The sequence below is a fragment of the Peromyscus californicus genome, unplaced genomic scaffold (genome assembly GCF_007827085.1).
Source record: "Peromyscus californicus insignis strain IS unplaced genomic scaffold, ASM782708v3 Scaffold_17__1_contigs__length_78620276, whole genome shotgun sequence".
Taxonomy (NCBI): Eukaryota; Metazoa; Chordata; class Mammalia; order Rodentia; family Cricetidae; genus Peromyscus; species Peromyscus californicus.
In genome coordinates, this window is record NW_026294469.1 from 21,874,648 (window position 1) to 21,890,794 (window position 16,147).

At 46.0% G+C, this 16,147-nt stretch overlaps 1 protein-coding gene across 2 annotated transcripts in view; it reads left to right on the top strand.

Moving 5' to 3' along the window:
* The first annotated feature begins 3,580 nt into the window (after nucleotides 1-3,580).
* The window catches only part of Ercc3 (ERCC excision repair 3, TFIIH core complex helicase subunit), a 35,625-nt gene continuing 23,058 nt past the window's right edge, over nucleotides 3,581-16,147 (top strand). The window contains exons 1-8 of one of the 2 annotated variants that reach the window (XM_052741790.1): nucleotides 3,581-3,712; nucleotides 3,888-4,093; nucleotides 5,297-5,533; nucleotides 7,602-7,651; nucleotides 8,547-8,682; nucleotides 8,853-9,017; nucleotides 9,668-9,872; nucleotides 10,910-11,224. In XM_052741790.1, coding sequence (XP_052597750.1) covers nucleotides 3,685-3,712; nucleotides 3,888-4,093; nucleotides 5,297-5,533; nucleotides 7,602-7,651; nucleotides 8,547-8,682; nucleotides 8,853-9,017; nucleotides 9,668-9,872; nucleotides 10,910-11,224 — 1,342 coding nt within the window. In that variant the 5' untranslated portion in view covers nucleotides 3,581-3,684. The remainder of the gene's footprint in view (nucleotides 3,713-3,887; nucleotides 4,094-5,296; nucleotides 5,534-7,601; nucleotides 7,652-8,546; nucleotides 8,683-8,852; nucleotides 9,018-9,667; nucleotides 9,873-10,909; nucleotides 11,225-16,147) is intronic. The other variant, XM_052741791.1, reaches the window with a different exon arrangement.

Genomic DNA, 16,147 nt, shown 5'->3' on the forward strand with positions numbered 1-16,147 from the left:
GGTTTGGCTTGCTCCAGGAACCTACAGTCGGCTTCCTGCATGTCATCATGAGAAGCAGGTTACCTGGCCCACCTGGCTTTGTTTTGTTTGTTTAGATTTATTTGTATGAGTGTTTTGCTGAATGCATGTCCACGCCATATGTGACTGGTGTCTGAGAGGTCAGAAGAAAGCCTTGGATCCCATGGAACTGGATTTAGGGATGGCTGCGGGCCACCACGTGGGTGCTGGGAAGCACACCATGGACTTCTGGAAGAGCAACAAGTGCTCCTGGCCATTGAACTATCTCTTTGGCTTTTACATGGGTGTTCCGTAGCTCTAACTTCTGATCCGTACACCTTTGTGGCAAGTGCTTTTCACTGAGCCATCTCCTCATAGCCCCACTTCACCTTAGCTATTTATTTTACAACAGGATTTTTCACTAAATCTAGAGCTCATTGACTAGACTGGCCAGTCAGCCCCAGGGACTCTCCTTTCTCTGCCTCTCAGCTCCAGGACCACAGCTATGTAACACCATGCCTGCCCCATTTATGTAGGTTCTGGGGATCCCAAATTAAGTCTTTAAGCTTGTGCAGCAAGTACATTTACCCACTAAGTTATCTTCCCAGCTCCCTTAAAAAAAAAAAATCCAATTTTTTATTGCTTGTTCGCTTTTTTTTTTTTGTTAGCATAATGGGTTTCATCGTGAAATTTTCATACATATGACATGTGTGGCTGCTTTCCTGCTGAGCTACTCCTGGCCTGGTTCCAGAGAGTAGCACCTAGCCCTAATCCATCCTTTGTTTAACCTTTTGTTTCTCTTATGGCCCTATGTGAATCTTGTCTGAGAGTCAAGGATCAAAGAGTCAGTCCCAAGGATCAAAGGCCTATGCAAAACTTGGTTCAGGAAACCTGGAAAACCGAGGTACCTGAAAAATCAAGGAATTTGCACTTGGCATTTTATCTTTGGGAGTGCCTTTCAGGTTGCTTTGAAGGTACGGGAATTACCTGGCTAAACTGTATATAGAAGGAAAATAAAAATGCCCTAGGCAAAGGGAAAGTGCTTCAGCCCTTCGAGGCTGGACCCCATTGCAGCCATGAAAGGCTACATTCATTCTTAAGATGCCTCTGAGTCCTCTTTCCATGGATCCCTGTGAACCCACAAACCCGTGTAGCTACAAACAGCGACAGACATGCTTTGTTTTTCCTCCCTCTTTCTGGTCCCCTTCTCACACCCTTTTACTTTCTTATCTAAGTTTTGCTGTTTAAATCTTGCCCCACTATGACATTTTATTATGAACAGCAAACAGACTTACTACAGCCACCTACATCTTGTTCCAAATCATCTTCCAAACCTCAACTTTTCCTATGTACAGTAAAAGGGCCAGCCAAAGAAACCCACCCTGGCCCTGAAACCAGAGCCAGTGAAAGAAACACTTTATCCCTGAACCCAAACCAAAGAAATACATCTTGACCTGAAAACAGTGCGAAAGAAACATACTTTGGCCCTAGAATCAGAACCAGTGAAAGAAACATGCTTTGGCCCTGAAATCAGAGCCAAAAGGCTTAAAAGGGCCAGTGAAAGAAACACACTTCCGCCCTGAAACCAGAGCCAAATCTGGCTCCTGACCAACTAAGAAAACTAGCCAATCCCTGAGCAGAAAACCAACCAATCTCTGAGCACAAGATCTAGCCAATCTGAGCTCAAGGACTGAAATCTGACCATTTCCCACTCTTAAAAACTTCTCCTTGGAAAAAACACTGCCCCTAAGAAGCCCTATATAAGTCCTGTACCTGTTCAGTTTGCTGCTGCCCTTTTTCCACCCTGGCAGAGGCAGCCACCCTCCTGGATTCTTCCCACCCAATAAACCTCTTGCAAGAGGTTTGGGTGAGACCTTCTTTCCTGGGAGCAGAGTGGAGCAAGGTTGTAACACTTAAGCTGGGGAAAGCTTCCCCTAGGAAGCAGAACTGTAACAGTTTCTCTGGGGAAGCCCTCCCCTGCCTGGGCAGAGCTGTTTGCATTGGGGAAACCTTTCCTTGGAGCAGGAATGTAAACTGTTACGTTTACTGTGACTTGTATTCCTTGGCTTCCAACTGCCAGAATACTTTTCCATCCGAGCTGTAACACTTAGTATTCCTTGACTCCTGATTGCCAGAATCCCTTTCCATCTGAGCCGCAATGCTTACACCCTAAGGTACATCATTTTAGTAGCTGTTGAAACCAAAAATCTTGGGTGTTACTTTTTCTTCCTCCACACTTGCCATATTATCTCAGTCAGCAAATCTCATCTATTTCTCTTTCAAAATAAACAGAGTGAAACCAGTCTTCATTTATTTTACTTGGAGCTATTCAAAGGCCATTTTTTGGAAACATGTAATAGGTATTTCAAACAGGTATTTCAAGCTAGCCTCAAACTATTAGGTAGCCAAGTATTGCTCTGAACTGCTTTCTTGCTTCCACTTTCCTGGTGATGGGATTACAGACATGAGCTGCCACACTTGGTTTATGTGGTGCTGGGGCTGGAACCTGCTAGATGTTAGGAAAAAAACTGTGTCACACACACACACACACACACACACACACACACACACACACACACACAAAGCATGCACGCACACATATATGCTGTTGACCAGAATTAGATGGCTCAAAGCAGTTGACCTGATCCTTTCCCCTTTTTCTTCCATTCCCTTTGTGCCTTGTTTTAAAACTGGACCACTGTAGCTGGGCGGTGGTGGCACACGCCTTTAATCTCAGCACTCGGGAGGCAGAGGCAAGCGGATCTCTGTGAGTTCGAGGCCTGCCTGGGCTACAGAGTGAGTTCCAGGAAAACCACAAAGCTACACAGGGAAACCCTGTCTCGAAAAACAAAACAAAACAAAACAAAAATTGGACAACTGTCAACAGCTGTGAGGTCTGACCCCAGCCAATGGGGAAAAGACACAGTCACCAAAATTAAAAACCACGTGAACCGCCTGCTCTGATGTGTTTGTTAGTCCCTTTGGGTTCTGGTGCACCCTTTTTCAAAAAGAATTGCCTTGCCGAGTTATTGTTCGTGTATCCTTGGTGAGGCACCAAGACTATTCTTTGGTTTCTGGTATAGGCACAAAAGGAGCCACACCCCCATCCAAGGCCACTCCATTTAGAATGACACGGCTCATTTTAGTCCCCTTAAAACAATGTGTATCTCCCACCTCTGTCGTTTATAATTTAACTTCCAGAAACCAGGTGTGGTGGAACACGCCTGTAATCCTAGCTCATGGGAGGCTGAGGGAACCATTCAGGTTTGTTCACTGTCCTACCTTAGATTTCTAAGCAGTGGCCACAACAAGAACCAGAGCGGAGGAAAGGGCATAGTGAATCACAGCACTCGGGAGGTAGAGGCAAGCAGACCCCTGAGTTGTGGCTCCGCCTGGTCTATAGGGCAAGTAAGCGCAGCTACCAGAATTCCGTAAAGTTCAAAACAATCTGGTCGAGCGGAGGATGACTACTCCACGCACGCGCAGCTAGCTCCCTTTAGGTCGGCTGTGGACAGTGTAGCTTCGCTCTTCCGGTCCAAGGCTTCAGAGGCGGGATTTCCGACGTTCTGGTGCTTATTTCCGGTGTGGACCGGAAGTTCCTCTGAAAGTAACTCCTCCAGAGTTTACGCGGTGCGGTGCGGTGCGGTGCGGTGTGGTGTGCTGTGGCTGCCTGGTCCTGGAGCCGATATGGGTAAAAGAGACCGAGTAGACCGCGGTAAGGAGTCCTGGTAACGGTCATTGTCTCAGGGTTCCAGGAGATGCGGTACCCAGCCGGGTGGGAGGATGCCGGGATGCAGAGCGCCGGCTCAGGAGAACTTAGAAGTTCCCCTGTGCAGTGCGGAGGGAGTCCGAGAATCTTGCTGGGCTCACTTTGGTGTCTTCTGTCGCAGACAAGAAGAAGTCCAAAAAGAGGCAGTATGAGGAGGAAGAGGAAGACGAAGACGACACGCCTGGGAACGACTCTCAGGAGGCGGTGCCCTCAGCCGCTGGGAAACAGGTGGACGAGTCCGGCACCAAAGTGGATGAGTATGGAGCCAAGGACTACAGGCAGCAGATGCCGCTAAAGGGCGACCACTCTTCCCGGCCCCTCTGGGTGGTAAGCATGGCCGAAAAGTCTGGGTGGCAGCTAAGTCTTGGACATTATAACACCTCCAAAATCCAAGAGTCAGAAATAACTGCTTTCTGAAGCAGCCGGGGCCGTGCGTGCACACTGGAATAGCTGGTGTGACCTGGGCGTTCTCCATTTCTCTCCGGCCCACCACATAGTGTCGAATGCCGTTTGCCTAATAGATAGCATTATGGATCGGCCAGATAACTCAACAGGTAAAGGCTCTTGCTGTCAAGAGTGAGACCTGAGTCTGTACCAGTACCCACATGGTAGGAGGCGAGAACTGACTCTGGCAGGTTGTCCCCTGACTTACACCATTGGAACTGTGGCCTGCGTGTCCTCGCACATACACCACACACGATCAGACAATAAATGTATAAATAGCGTTTATTTGTTCTTTGCGTCTGTGGTGTATGTGCACACATTGTTCAGGTGTGCTCATGAGATTGATGTCAGGACGTTTTCCTCAATCACACTTCACCTATTTGCCCAGCTTCCTGTTTTGGCTAGATTGATTGGCCAGTGACCTCCGCCTCCCCCATCTGCCTGTCTGCCCACCTACCTATCCCCACCTCTTCCAGCTCTGGTTATAGGCATGCATTACCATTCCTGGTTTTTTACTTGGGTGCTGGGGTTCTGAACTCAGGTCCTCATGCTTCATAACAAACATTTTACCCACTAAGCCATCTCCCCAGCCACTAAATAGTGTTAGGTAACCATTTACTTGCTCGTTTTTAAAAAGATTTTTTTAAACTTTATATGTATGTATGAGTACCTGCATGTATGTACGCCACGTGTGTGCCTGGTTCCCGAGGAGGCCAGGAGAGGAGAGTGTGTCAGATCCCCTAAAACTGGAATTATAGGCTGTTATGAGCTACCTGATGTGGCTGCTGGGAATGGAATCTGGGTTCTTTACAAGAGTAGCGATGCTCTTAACCACTGAGCCATCTCTTTAGCCCTTTTCGAGTTAATGGAAGGCATGTATTTGGTAGCTGAGTTTGCTTGACTTTAAAATACATAATGTTCTACACTCATTTTCATTCTAGCCAAAAGGTGATTTGAGAATAGTAAGTTAGGGAAGATTTATCTTTAGCACTGGACAGCTCATCCTTTTTGATAGTGATATGAGAGTCTAGTGGTCTCTGCAGCTCATTAATATTCTTGCCTCTTGTGTTCACTTGATGTTTTTAGGCTCCTGATGGCCACATTTTTTTGGAAGCCTTCTCTCCAGTTTACAAATATGCCCAAGACTTCTTGGTGGCAATCGCAGAGCCGGTGTGCCGGCCTACTCATGTACATGAATACAAGCTAACTGCCTACTCCCTCTATGCAGCTGTCAGCGTTGGGCTGCAAACCAGTGACATCACTGAGTACCTCAGAAAGCTCAGTAAGACTGGAGTCCCTGATGGAATTATCCAGTTTATTAAGGTGAGTTGCTAGCAATTCTAACTATCTTGATAGTGTGGCAGTGGTGTGCTCAGGTACTGTATGTTGCCATGAAAATGTCTGGTTTGTATATCCTTTGTACAATAGCCTGTGGCCTAGCTGCTGCTACTTTGGATCCAGCCATAGTTCTGGCTGAGGCTGTTTCCCGTGAGTTGCTCCTAGCCATGGGGTAATAATTCAGATCCATGCTAGCAAGAGTTCTTTGGAAAACAGCTCTGAATGGGTGGTCCTATAGACTACATTTATAAATATACATATATATATATATATATACATCTATAGATGTATATATATTGAAATCTTTACCCCAATATACCCATATTTGGTAAGACTAAATGAGGCTATAAGAGTGAGACCTCCTTAGCCAGGGGGTGGTGGCGCATGCCTTTAATCCCAGCACTTGGGAGGCAGAGCCACATGGATCTCTCTGAGTTTGAGGCAGGCCTGGTCTACAGAGCGAGATCCAGGACAGGCACCAAAACTACACAGAGAAACCCTGTCTCAAAAAACAAACAAAAAAACAAACAAACAAAAAAACCCAAAAAAGCAAGTAAGAGTGAGACCTCCCAATCAGGAAGATACTTGTCTTTATTAGGAGGCATCATACAATTGTCATAAATTCCTTCTTCACGGGACTATGTATGTAGAGAGAAGGTGGCTATCTACCAGCCAGGAGACCTGGCTACAAAATCAGCTGGTCCTGGTCCATTGATTATGAACATTTAGAACTCTGAGAAAATAAATCTCAGTTGTGGGGTTTTGGTGGCTGGCTATTACAGGTAGTGAGCTCCATTTAAGGTTAAATATTTACCCAAGACCCATGGTAGATAAATTCTACTGGGGAATCAAAACTTCAAATGTTGAAGTGAGGAGGGTTCCATGGGACAGCAGTTGAATGTAAGTGAATGTTATTCAAGGATGGGACAGCAGTTTCTGCTAATCTGAAAGGACTACAGATCAGATTTGACATCTGGAGGCAGAGTGCCATGGGCATCCACTCCCAGAGAAGCTTTGGAGCTGTGCAGAGTTCTCTCTTGTTGTGATGTAGAAGGATGCCCAAGGAGAAAGCACCGGGGCTAGGTCCAGTCTTGGTGGGAGGCTGGCTACGAGGATGCTGGTGTTGGGGCAATGCTGCGGTGGTCTGAAGGCAGCTCAGATACTGAGTGTTGAGTTGTCATTGCCAGCACACAAATGACTGGGTTCCTTCCAGCAGGTGGGGAACCTGAGAGGATTTAAACTGTATTCCCTGTCACCAAGACGCTTACATTGTGCTGGGCATGGTGGCATGTGCCTCTAATCCCAGCTGTCCAGGGAGGAGGATTGAAAGTTCAAGGCTAGGCTGGTCTGTTTATAAGAACTTGTCTCACAATTTAAAATACACATGGTAGTAGTTAGGGATGTAGCATCATGGTCTGAGTTTATTTGCCAATACAATAAATAAATAAAGCTTTTTTTTTTTTTTGAGACAGGGTTTCTCTGTGTACTTTTGGCTGTCCTGGAACTCACTCTATAGATCAGGCTGGCCTTGAACTCATAGAGACTGGCCTGCCTCTGCCTCCCAGGTGTTGGGATTAAAGGCATACACCACCACTGCACAGTTTATAAAGTTTAGATTTTTAGTTGGGGAAATGAGAACATTGGTGGGAAGGCCCAAACAGTTATGATGTTTGAACTTTCCTTGTGTAGCAGGTACTGCTGAGCATCACTGTGTGCCTGATGACTTCTGGGAGCTGTTGGAGTTCTGGTGAGGCAGGATGAGCCTCCAGATCAGGATGGGTGCTGTGGACATGCAAGGGAAAGTAAAATGGAAAACACAGCAGCGATTTTTAGCAATGTTTTCTAAATAAGAAGTTAGGTGTGCGAATTAGGCAGGAGGAAGGTTTTTGTCCGTAAAAAAAATCGAGGTCAGTGGATAAAAGCTCCCTTTAGGCAGCTCTGACTGCACATGGAGTTCTCTTAAAGCAAACTCAGCTCTTCACTTGGCTGTGCTAAGGCATGCCAAGTTCTGAGAACTGATTCTGCCTGTTGGTGGTGTTCTCTCTGCTTGCAGCTGTGTACTGTCAGCTATGGGAAAGTCAAGCTGGTCCTGAAGCACAACAGGTAAGAGGAGGCAGTTCCCAAGCACTACCCTCTGCATGCCTGCTAGGAGGGAGGGCTGTGGCTGGGGGCTGGAGACGGAGATGGAAAGTTGAGAGGACATGGGAAGGGAAAGGAGTCCCTCACCCTATAGTCTAGTTGACTCCTTCCAGCCGGTAATCGAGAATTCTAGCTGGTCCTGGTGGCCCACACCTTTAATCCTTAGGAGGCAGAGGCAGGTGGATCTCTTGAGTTGGAGGCCAGCCTGGTCTACAGAATGAGTTCCAGGACAGCCAGAGCTACACAGAGAAACCCTGTCTCAAACAAACAAACAAACAAACAAAAAACAAGAAGAATGATAGAAGTTAAAATTTGCAGTGCTGCCAGATGGTGGTGGCGCATGCCTTTAATCCAGCACTCGGGAGGCAGAGCCAGGCGGATCTCTGAGTTTGAGGCAGGCCTGGTCTACAGAGTGAGATCCAGGACAGGCACCAAAACTACATGGAGAAACCTTATCTCAGGAAAAAAAAAAAAAAATTGCAGTGTTGTTTACCTACATACAGTTAGTAGTAGCTTTTTTATAGAGATGTTTCAAAGAAGAATGTTAAAATAGCAGTGATCACACAAACTATAAGCATTTATGACTTGAGTTCAACTGTACTTTCCCAGTGCAGACCTTCACTAGGAAGGTTATTTGCCCTCCTGCTGCTGACAGGCCAATTTAACTTCCAAATGAGCATCTCCTATGACTCTTGGCATGTTATTTCTTTGCCTATAGCTCCTATCTCTGATTTGACAAAAGTATGGGACAGTCATTATGAGACTATAATTTTCAGATCATCTAATTGAGTTACAGTTGCAGAATGTTCTGGAAATATTGTGCTGGCCAGTAGAGACTTATCTTCTTCCCTGCTTGTAGGTACTTCGTTGAAAGTTCTCACCCTGATGTCATCCAGCATCTTCTTCAAGACACTGTGATCCGAGAATGTCGCTTGAGGAACGCTGAGGGGGACGCCACGGAACTCATCACAGAGACTTTCACAAGCAAATCTGCTGTGCGTGAGCTCTTGGGTTACCTGGGGTCCGGGAATGGAGGAGCTCAGTTCTCCTGTAACCCAGCACTGGCAGTCTAGCTGCCCTGCTTCCGTTGCTCCTGACAGCTTAGTTCACGGTTGATGACAAGGTTCAGTGTTGTGTGGAGTCCCAGACTACCTTTCTCTTACAGATTTCTAAGACAGCAGAAGGCAGTGGCGGGCCTTCTACCTCCCAGGTGGCAGATCCACAGGCCAAATCTGACATCCCCAAAGACCTGTTTGATTTCTATGAGCAAATGGACAAGGATGAGGAAGAGGAAGAAGAGACACAGACAGTATCCTTTGAAGTTAAGCAGGTGAGTGAATGCTTCCTGGTTTGTTTACCAGTCCAGCCTGTGTTAGCACCCTCTACTTAGAGAGAAAGGGATCCCTGTAAGTTTCCAGTTTTGTTCTTACCAGTGTGGGCCATGAGAGTCTCCTCGGGATTTTGGTCTGAGTGTCCTTCCTTGGGCTAGGAGACTGGTTTCCACAGGATCCATTTTGGTTCTGATTAATGTTCATTTTGAGGAGATGTAGCTCTGTTGGTAGAATAACTTTCCTAGCATTTGTAAGTCCCTGGGTTCAGTCTCTAGCATCACATAAACTGGATGTGGTAGTACATACCTGTAATCTGATCCTGATCCTGGAAAGGTTGAAGCCAGGAAGAATCAGCAGTTCAGGGTCATCCTTGTCTACATACACAGTGAATTTAAGGTTGGCCTGGGGTAGATGAGGTCTCGCAAAAATCGAAACAAGAAAAAAAAAACAACTAAACAAAAAAAATTTTTTTTGACCATGTTGCTAGTTTGTGCTGCTTTTCTGTGCTAACCTTCTTGATAGCAAGCAAGATCTAACATTGTATTCATCCAGGTAAAACTCCAGGTTTTGATCATGAGGCCTTTTTGAATGTTGTCTTGAATACTTTTTGGAGTTGAGATTATCAAACATCCTTCCTGCTGGCTCCTAGGAAATGATCGAGGAGCTCCAGAAGCGCTGCATCTACTTAGAGTACCCTCTGTTGGCAGAATATGACTTCCGGAATGATTCTCTCAACCCTGACATCAACATTGACCTGAAGCCCACAGCTGTGCTCAGACCCTATCAGGAGAAGAGCCTGCGGAAGATGTTTGGGAATGGACGAGCACGCTCCGGAGTCATTGTTCTTCCCTGTGGTAAGTGAGGCCTGAGGGAGGGAGGCTCCATCTTTGTCTGCCGACCGCCTCCTGCCCTACTCGGTGTGTTTCCCTGCTAGCACATGGCCTGTGAATGGCCAAGGGCAGAGTACTTCCTTATTCCGGCCTTGACTGAGGTTTATTGAAGCGCTGCTTTGCGTGGCCCTTAGTCTAGGCCCTGCGGGAATGTCAGAGCTCTTTCGGTTGGGGTCGGGAATAACCACAGGTGCCTCAGCTCAGGGACCTCTGAAGCCTTGACTGATCATGGAGGTGATGAAGAAAACTGGAGCGTGGTATGTGAGGAGACAGCAGTGTAGGTGGGGTGCTGCTGGACATATAGCACAGTTCCTTGGCCAGTGAAATCAGTCTTGTGAAATGGGAATTTGGAGGCTGCCTAGCCAGAAATGTTGCTTGTTTCTAGATGGCTGAGGAAAGACAGCAGACACACGCACTTGCACACACGCACACCCTCTGTCAGACTTCACAGTTCTGAGTAGTGGCAGGTCTACCTAGGTTAACAGCCAGAGGCCACAACAGACTCATCTGGGATGGGAACTCCAGCCTGGACACAGTTTGTAGAGACGGCCTCTGCCTTCAGTTCTCTTCATAAAGCTTCATGTGCTGTATCAGAGGGAAAGGCAGAATCATTGTTGAACAGTTTGATTTTTTTTCCACTTTAATCTTCTAATGGAAGGTGAAAGTAAAGTAAGAAATTGAAAGAATTTCATATTCTCTGACTTTGCCAGGAGCATGCACACTTTGTGCATTCCTGAGCCTTGATTGTCCTGTTAGTTAAAAGTTGCCATTTGCCTACAATGTATTCTGGGTACATATGACCATAGGCAAAGTGCTCTTTGCTTCAGACTTCCTTTCTTTATAAAGAAAACAGCCTGAGGCAGTAAATGCCTTACAGATACTGGTTGTGAGGACGAGTTTGTGAATTTTGCCTAGATTCTGGTTCTGTTGATCCATTCTGTCCATTCCTGACCTTTGTGTCAGTCTGCTGGTGGGTAGCATCACCCTTTGGTTGCTTGTAGGTGCCGGGAAGTCCCTGGTTGGTGTGACTGCTGCATGTACTGTCAGGAAGCGCTGTCTGGTCCTGGGCAACTCGGCTGTGTCTGTGGAGCAGTGGAAAGCCCAGTTTAAGATGTGGTCAACCATTGATGACAGCCAGATCTGCCGCTTCACCTCGGATGCCAAGGACAAGCCCATTGGCTGCTCGATTGCCATTAGCACTTACTCTATGCTGGGCCACACCACCAAAAGGTCCTGGGAGGCCGAGAGAGTGATGGAATGGCTCAAAACCCAGGAGTGGGGCCTCATGATCCTTGACGAGGTGCACACCATCCCAGGTAAGGGGGTGGAGGCTGTCTTTATATAGATAAAAGCTGACTTCCACTAAGGGGCCTCATGATCCTTGATGAGGTGCACACCATCCCAGGTAAGGGGGTGGAGGCTATCTTTATATAGATAAAAGCTGACTTCCACTAAGGGGCCTCATGATCCTTGACGAGGTGCACACCATCCCAGGTAAGGAGGTGAAGGCTGTCTTTATATACATAAAAGCTGACTTCCACTAAGGGGCCTCATGATCCTTGACGAGGTGCACACCATTCCAGGTAAGGAGGTGGAGGCTGTCTTTATATACATAAAAGCTGACTTCCACTAAGGGGTTGCATGATCCTTGACGAGGTGCACACCATTCCAGGTAAGGAGGTGGAGGCTGTCTTTATATAGATAAAAGCTGACTTCCACTAAGGGGTTGCAGATGGCTTCTCTATATTCTACCCACTGGCTAGCAAAGCTTGAAATAATCATTCAGCCTGATGGGATGGAACTGGGAGGTAGGTGTGCACATTCAGAGCCTCCTCAGTCCCTGGCCTAGAGAGTGGTATCCTCTTCCTTCCTACACCTTCTAATTGTTGAAACTTAACCCTTAACCCATTTTTATGGTCCTGTGAAACTGAGCCAAGAGCACTACATAACCCTTGATACTGTTGTGTTTCCTTTAAATGAAGGCTGAAGTATCAGTTGTCAGAATGTAATATAAATCCTACTTCTCCAATTGCAGGCATATCTTTTTTAAAACAGCCTCAGTGATATAATCTATCTGCTGTAAAGGTCACCCATTATAAGAGTATAATCCAGCAGGTTTTAGTAAACTTCTAGAGCTGTGCAACCCTCACCATGATCTGGTTTTAGAACCTCTCCTGCATCTCTATTTGTAGTCAGGCCTTGTTTTCCTCTGCATTCTGAGGCAACCCACCTATGTTCCCACCTTCCTAATGTTGTGACCCTTGAACACAGTTCCTCATGTTGTGGTGACTCCAGCCATAAAGTTATTATTATTACTGTTTTGGAGGAAGGGTTTTTCTATGTAGCTCTGGCTGTCCTGGAACTCATCCACACTGTAGACCAGGCTGGCCTGGAACTCAGAGATCCCTGTCTGCCTTCTAAGTGCTGGGATTAAAGGCATGTGCCCCCACTGCCTGGCCTTAACATTATTTTTGTTGCTACTTCATAAGTGTAATTTTGCTCCTGTTATGAATCATAATGTAAGTATCTGATATGCAGGATATTTGATATATAACCCCTGTGAAAGGGTCATTCGACCCCAAATGGGTCACGGCCCACAGGTTGAGAATCACTGTTCTAGATGTACCCTTTCTGGGTGTTTTCATATAAAAGAAACAATACAGTACTTCCTTTCTTGTATCGGTCATCTTTCACTTTGCATAGTTGATCGTCTGTGTCATAACAGTGATGTGTTCCTTTTATTGATGCACAGTGCTCTAAGCCAATGGTTCTTCTGAGTTGTCATTGGTGGTGCTGTTGTACTGTTCTGGTTTTTGATTTTTGGAGATGTGATCTTTTTGTGTTGCCCAGGCTGGTATCACACTCCTGAGCTCACATGGTCCCTTTACCTCAGCCTCCTTGAGTAACTGTGATTTTTAGGTATGAGTTAACATGCCTGGCTAGGCAGCTCTTCCTTGAAAAGAGAGATTAAGGAAGATCCTTGGTCTAAAGCAGAGGTCCTTCTACTTTAGAGAGGTGTTTTTTCTTTTTTCTTTTTTTTTTTACAGAGAACATTCAGAACACTGAAAATACCCTACCATTTGGGCCTTTTTATATGATGAGAGCTCTTCCAGGATCTGTATATGTCTGAGGATAACTAGAGATGTTAATAGAGGTGTTCATAGAAGGTCCGGTAGAGATTGGATGTCTTTGAGGAGGAAAAATGACAGGGTACTGGCCTTGTGGTACTTGGCATTCATCAGGCAGTGTGGCGCACATCTTTAATCCCAGCACTCGGGAGGCAGAGGCAAGCGGGTCTCTGAGTTCGAGGCTAGCCTGTTCTACAAAGTAAGTTCCAGGACATTACACAGAGAAACCCTCTCTCGAAGAAAGAAACAAACAAACAAAGAACTTGGCATGCTCAGACAACTCAGGGCAGCCAAGTGTCCACAGAGAAGTTCTGAGAGAGCAGTCAGGCTGGCACTGATGCAGGTGTCAGAGCATCTTTAGGACCCCATAGGCTGTGGTGGAGAGGTGGCTTATACTCTTCATCTCCAAGTAAGAAGCCATCAGAAACAGGCTAACCTGGCTGACCTACAATAGGAATCACTCTGGCTGCTGAGCGTAAGCACTTTGGGAGCAGTGAAAGAAGTGGGCTTATGGAGTCCCAAGAAAAGGCTTGACCCAGGGGAACACAGGAAGACAAAGACAGCCTGAGTGGACAGGCCACAGAGATCCTATGAACAGGTTAGGCATGAGAGTAGAAAAAGGCGAAATCAAGGATGAGACTAAGGCTTTGGTTTGAGTGAAGGAAGGGCAGCAGGGCGTTGGTTGAAATGGGGAAAGCTTTGGAAACAGCGTGCTTACAAGGGGCAGCCAGGAGTCTGTCAGACTTGAGACATAGTGATTTACATTGTCAGATGAATTCAGGCAATGACCAGAATGTGAGGAAATGACATTAGCAAGGATATACACATGCTGTGCTAGCACTTAGGTGCTAAGCATCATTAGCCATCAGAGAAATGACTATTAAAACACAAGATGCCGCAGCTACTCCATATAGAGTGGCTAAAATGAGAATACTGGCATTGCCCGTGCAGAGGAGCTTTGAGAGCAGAGGGATTGCCGAGTGGATGGTTGCTCTGTAGGACAAACGGACATTCACTGTAAAATCACTATAAAATCACATGATTTGTCTATACCACTCCATAGCAACTCTGTTCATAATCTCCAACGTCCAGTGGTCATCTGGGGATGTTTAGATAAGTAAACTATGGCACATCTATACACTGGAACACAATTTGGCAATAAAGAGGAATGAACATGCGACAGCTTGTCTGAGTTTCAGGGCCATGGTGCTGAAAGAAGCCTGTGGTTACACATACGTGACATTGTCAAAAAGATAGCATCGTGCTAGTGAACAGGCCAGTGGTTGCTAGGTCAGCACTTAAGGACACTCTAAAGGACAGCATTAGACAGTTTTGAGGGAGTGATGAGTTGATCGATGTCTTGATTTTGATGTAGACATATAAATCTATACATGTATTAAAATTCATAGAACTAATGCCACCTTCCCTAGAGTTAGATTTATTTTGTGATAATTTAGAAACTCAACATTAAAGAGTATAGGTATCAGGTCTGCCAGGATTAAAGGTGATGGTGAAGAAAGTCACATCTTATAAATGAGTTTGAGATTGTTGTGCAGTAGTTCTTTGGAGGCTGAGTATGAAGCGTGGGAGGGCTGAGACATTCTTCCTGAGAGTGTACTTAATGCACGCTGCTGTTCTTAACTGAAATCTGAAATTCAGGTTTGTGGGAATCTTGTATCAGGTGATAAGGATAGAGCTCATAGTGTGGTCTCTGTTCTCTGATCTGGTTAACAACATCACTGGTTTGTCTTTGGGGGTAAAAGTGAAACCAAGATTTGAGTTCAGGCCTTTGAGTGTGTCGCATAAGAGTTCCTATGTTGAGCCAGGCAGTGGTGGCACATGCCTTTAATCCCAGTACTTGGGAGGCAGACACAGGCGGATCTCTATGAATTTGAGACCAGCCTGGTCTACAGAGTGAGATCCAGGACAGCTGGGGCTACACAGAGAAACCCTGTCTTGAAAAAACAAACAAACAAACAAACAAACAAACAAACAAACAAGAGTTCATCTGTTGGAGGCAATTCTGAGAGATGATGGGGTCTTTAAGAGAAGGCTTTTGGTCATGTGTATCACCTGCAGAAGGCATCAATTCTGTTCTGGGATGCCAGTTAGGTGGTTACAAGAGAGCAAGCCTTCCTGATTCCACGGGGGCTTTTCTGTGTGTGTGATGCTATCTACTGTGAGGCTTGTCCACACAAGTGGTGCTACCTGATCTTGGACTTTAATGTGCATTTTGCTATGACAGCAGAGGATGAACTACTAATCCTACAAGCCCAACTGACTGGCAATCAAGCCCCAAGCGCTGCTATTAAATAGAGATGTGAGCAGATCAGTAAATTTCCTGACATTCTACATTTACTACATTGGATCGGCAGAGTGCTACATCTTGAGTTCTCAAAAGATAGAGATTTGCTTTTCTTTTATAGGTGTTTTAAAAGGAACCTTGTTGGGCCTATTTATTAATACATCTGTGTTGTAATGAACTGGAGAGAGAGCTCAGTTAGTACAGTGATTGCTTAGTACACATGAGCCTCTAGGTTATATCCCCAGCCTCATATAGATTAAAAGTGTTTCTACTAGCTTTATTAAAGGCTACTTCTACTGTTTTTGTTTGTTTGTTTTTTGAGACAGGGTTTCTCTGTATAGTTTTGGTACCTGTCCTGGATCTCGCTCTGTAGACCAGGCTGGTCTCGAAATCACAGAGATCCGCCTGGTTCTGCCTCCTGAGTGCTGGGATCAAAGGTGTGCGCCACCACTGCCCGGCCTTACTTCTGCTGTTTTAACAAGTATTAAGCACTTTTAGAATTCAGGCGCTGTGCTTGGCTTTGGAGATACAAAGGTACAGTTGAGTCATCCCAATGAACTTGGGGCTTAGCTTTACATAACAGTGATGTAAGCTCCACCCAGAGTGAGGAAGGTGACTCCATTTATGTGAAGGTCAAGGAGAAGGCAGACTCTTCTTTGACAGCACAAGTCAGAGTGATGGTCTCTGTTGACAGAGGGGTGATGGGAGACTTGTGGGATACTGTGCTGAGTGCTCCATCTGTGACTGCGATGTGTCCTCTCTGTACAGCATGCCTCACTTCCCGGGGCAGTTGTGGTGGCTGCCAG